This window comes from Crocodylus porosus, unplaced genomic scaffold (genome assembly GCF_001723895.1).
Source record: "Crocodylus porosus isolate Cpor-Errol unplaced genomic scaffold, CroPor_comp1, whole genome shotgun sequence".
NCBI lineage: Eukaryota > Metazoa > Chordata > Crocodylia > Crocodylidae > Crocodylus > Crocodylus porosus.
Window position 1 is genome coordinate 10,905,814 of NW_017728943.1, and position 3,733 is coordinate 10,909,546.

The 3,733-nt window shown below is 42.1% G+C and overlaps 1 protein-coding gene across 1 annotated transcript in view; it reads left to right on the top strand.

The window, feature by feature from the left end:
* GDAP2 (ganglioside induced differentiation associated protein 2) overlaps positions 1-3,733 on the top strand; it is a 36,152-nt gene that overhangs the window by 17,610 nt on the left and 14,809 nt on the right. The window contains exons 8-10 of the mRNA XM_019548672.1: positions 680-839; positions 1,790-1,940; positions 3,120-3,196. Of these exons, the coding sequence (XP_019404217.1) occupies positions 680-839; positions 1,790-1,940; positions 3,120-3,196 (388 nt within the window). The remainder of the gene's footprint in view (positions 1-679; positions 840-1,789; positions 1,941-3,119; positions 3,197-3,733) is intronic.

Sequence of the window (3,733 nt, forward strand, 5' to 3'; positions counted from 1 at the left end):
ACCGTTTCAGGTTTGACATAAGGAAGCATTTCTTAACTTTCCGAGCCCCAAGGTCTGGAACAGCCTGCCACCAGAGGTGGTTCAAGCACCTACATTGAACACCTTCAAGAGCAAATTGGAGGGTTATCTTGCTGGGATCATATGACCCCAGCTGCCTTCCTGCCCTTCAGGCGTGGGGCTGGACTCGATCTTCCAAGGTCCCTTCCAGCCCTAATGTCTATGAAATCTATACTGAGAGAGAAGATTTATTTAAACTAGGAATAATAGGATTAACCATATGGGGAAAAATACAGTTTTAATATTAGAAACATGTTTGTAAAACAGCCTTGTAGCACAAAGGAAGGAAGTATGTAACATAATCCAGTCAAAATTTTAATGAAACGTTTACAAGGCATAGTGTTGCCCTGGTATTTGAAGGATGGAACTGTGACTTAATATTTCTGTGAATAAACACTCTTGGAGGCCCAGGCTGTCTCCCTTTCCTCTTTTGCATTGGGCAAAAGCTCACTGAAAGAAGGGAAGGAGATATGGGATATCAAATAGGAAGAAGGAACAGTTTCTGAGAGAGACCCTTTTGTTCCCCTGTTCAGAGTTGAAATCGTCTGTAACAACATGGAGTAGCAGAACTTTTGAACCCTCTCATGAATACATGTGAGACCTTAAACTTTCCCACTTCCAGGTCACTTACAAGAAGTTGCTGCCTCTGTATTTTCCAAGATCATTGGAAGAAGAGAGTCGATCATTGCTTTGCCTTCCTGCAGATATTGGCAATGCAGAAGGGGAGCCAGTTGTACCAGAACGGCAGATCAGAATTAGTGAGAAGCCAGGCATTCCAGATGGTGAGTTTTTGCAGCATCATGAAACAACTGTTAGTTAGTGTGACAGTCAAGGAAAACCAGAGAACATGCAAAGGGAACAAACAGTTGCCTTTTTCAGGGGCTACGTACACATCACATTTACGAGAACAGCCTCGGAGCAAAAATGTGTTACTATTCTATGGCCACATACGCTCTACCCTAGTGACATCAGCTAAAATCTCTTTGTCAGAGAAGGTAGAAGATGTGGACAAGAGATGACTTGACTTTTCTCTGGAGCAGCAAAGGTCCTGATCCAACCCCATGAGAGAGAGCTCCATCTTTGTGACTCCTCTTGGACTGAGACGGGTATTTGTGAACAATCCTGCAAGACATCCCCTGCACCAAGGAACTTGGTGTACTGCAGCACGTCCAAAAAAGCGCTGCAGTCAAGAGGCAAGGATAGGGGATAGGGCATTGGGAAGATTTCCACTGGGTAAAGACTGTGTGGCAGAAGTTACTTTTAAGGAGAGAACTGAAAGAGATGGCCAGGATGTCTGGTATTTAGCTTAAACAATGTCTTCTTCTCTTGCTGAACTGAGGAAGGGCAGCCTGTGTCTAAAAGCTTTTTCAAACTTCTCTCCCACCTATACAGTTAGTCCAATAAAAGATATCTCAAAAAAATCTTGCTCTCCAGTTTCCTGGACCATTGTGGCTACAACTGTACTCCATGCCCTTTAGGCTTTGGGAACTTCTAGCTCCCAATGCTCTAGATAGTATTGCCCAGTCAACAAATAATCACAGAAAACTTTTGCATCATGATCTGGTGTATAAATTTCATGACAAGTGTTAGCATTGTTGGTCATGTCTAATTATTGCATTGTCGCAACATGACATCTTTTGGTCCAGTGCCATGTATGTCTTGTATACATACTTCAAAGTCTTGACTACTTTCCCCTCACTGCCTTTGCTTTATTCCCATTTTTCCATTGCAGATAACTCTGACGAGGAAGGGCTGGAAGCAGATCTTTCTTTCATTGGTTCCCACGCTTTTGCCCGCATGGAGGGAGATGTTGATAAACAGAGGCGCCTCATCCTCCAGGGACAGTTGTCAGAAGCAGCACTACAGAAGCAACATCAGAGAAAGTGAGAATGTGGCACTGGCACCCCGTGTGTGTTTCAGCTAGACCTGTGATTCAGAGCATGAACCACAGAAAGTGTTTATCTTTGTATGGTGTATAGTTTGCAGTATACTAGCTGAAAAGAAAGGGCAACGCCTGGTGTCATTCTAGATCCCTGGATTAGGTACTTGATGTTAAAGAGAGAGGTACTTTGTCATACTCATTTTGTATCGGTAGAGCAAAAGTTCCCAAAGTTATTCTTGCAGGGCCTCTTAAGGCATTGTGCTGAGGACCACAAAACAAAATGAGTGTGCAGTGTTCAATAGATGTAATACAAAGACCTTATGTTACAACATTACATTAAGAACAATTCAGCATTACTGCTTAATTCAAGCTTCAATCATCAGTCTGCCACAATCTCAGTTTGGACTTTGATTAATATTCACTAGTTAGCTGGCCCTGTGGAGGACAGTCATCATTAAAAGTCCTTTGCAGGCTGCATACAAATGCTTCACAGGCTGCAAGTTGCCCAGTGCCAGTGTGCATTGGGTATTCTCTGGGCTTGCTGTTACTATTGATTGCTGCTAGATGGCACTGTTCCATCACAGCTTGCTGTAACTGGTGCGTTTTCTTCATCCCCTTCTGACATGGATATTTTAGGCCTGATGTCATTTGGGAAACTCGAGCACCTATCAGTCCACTGTCAATTCTGTGTTAGGATTCTTGTAATTTGGCTTTATTGAGGCACTTAACTAGTTTAAATAGAATGTAGCTAACACCAGTGTCGCTACCTTTATGCCTAACTTCTAGATTTTTAAAATAAATGCTTTTATTTATTTTTAACTTTTTAATGCAAGCAATCTTTTTTTTATGTGAAAATTTCCCCACAGTACTTGCAGCCCAAATACAATATCATTGCACTTGTTCAGGGAGCTGGAAAGGAGATCCAGTTGGTGTACGTGGCTGGTTCTGGAAAAAAAGTAGCCAAGGGCATAATTAATACGGCCAATTTAGTTGTTTCACTCTCTTTTGAAGTGCTTTGGAAGTATTTTCTTTTCTCAAAGGATCACTGTATTGATTGTTCTCAGAGATGCAGTTGTCTAGCTTCTGTAGCCTTTCCAAATTCATCTCCATGTTTTTATAATGCAGAAACTGAGGAGAGAAAAAGAGAGCAAGTTCTGATCCCATGTGTTTCACTTTCTAGTTACAATCGCTGGCTGTGTCAAGCAAGAGCTGAAGACCTGTCTGACATTGCTTCTCTCAAAGCCCTATATCAGACAGGTGAGTCCAGGAACTCCAAACCTGCTGCATGTGTATGTGTGCCAGTAGAAAATGGAATAGTCACTTGCACCTCTATGAAGGGGTGATTTATTGTGGTGAAATTAAAGCAACTGCTTTAATCTGACAATTTTAAAGTCTTTCATTTCAATGCATGTCCTGTGTACAGCCAGATAAGGTTCAGGAGAGTTTCTGAAGGTGTATGAAAGTTTCTAAACTATATGAAATGTGATGAACAGGGATCCTGGTTTTGTCTGTTTGAAAATCCCAAATTCTCTGCTTCAAAACCCTGAAATCTGTGTTTGTCCACGATTAAAATGAAATGCCGCTACCAGTGCCTCAATCATTATATTAACATTAATTCTAAATACCAATATATTTTGGAATCTGATTTTGGTTTTCTTATTATAGAAAATCAGAGCCCCCACTGTCCCCTTCACTCACCAGGACATGGATCCAGCTGCAGCTGTCCTCCCTGCTGCTTTGTGGTGCTGAGCAGACCTGATATGCTGGTGCCCCTCGCTCCCAAGCCACAGCCCA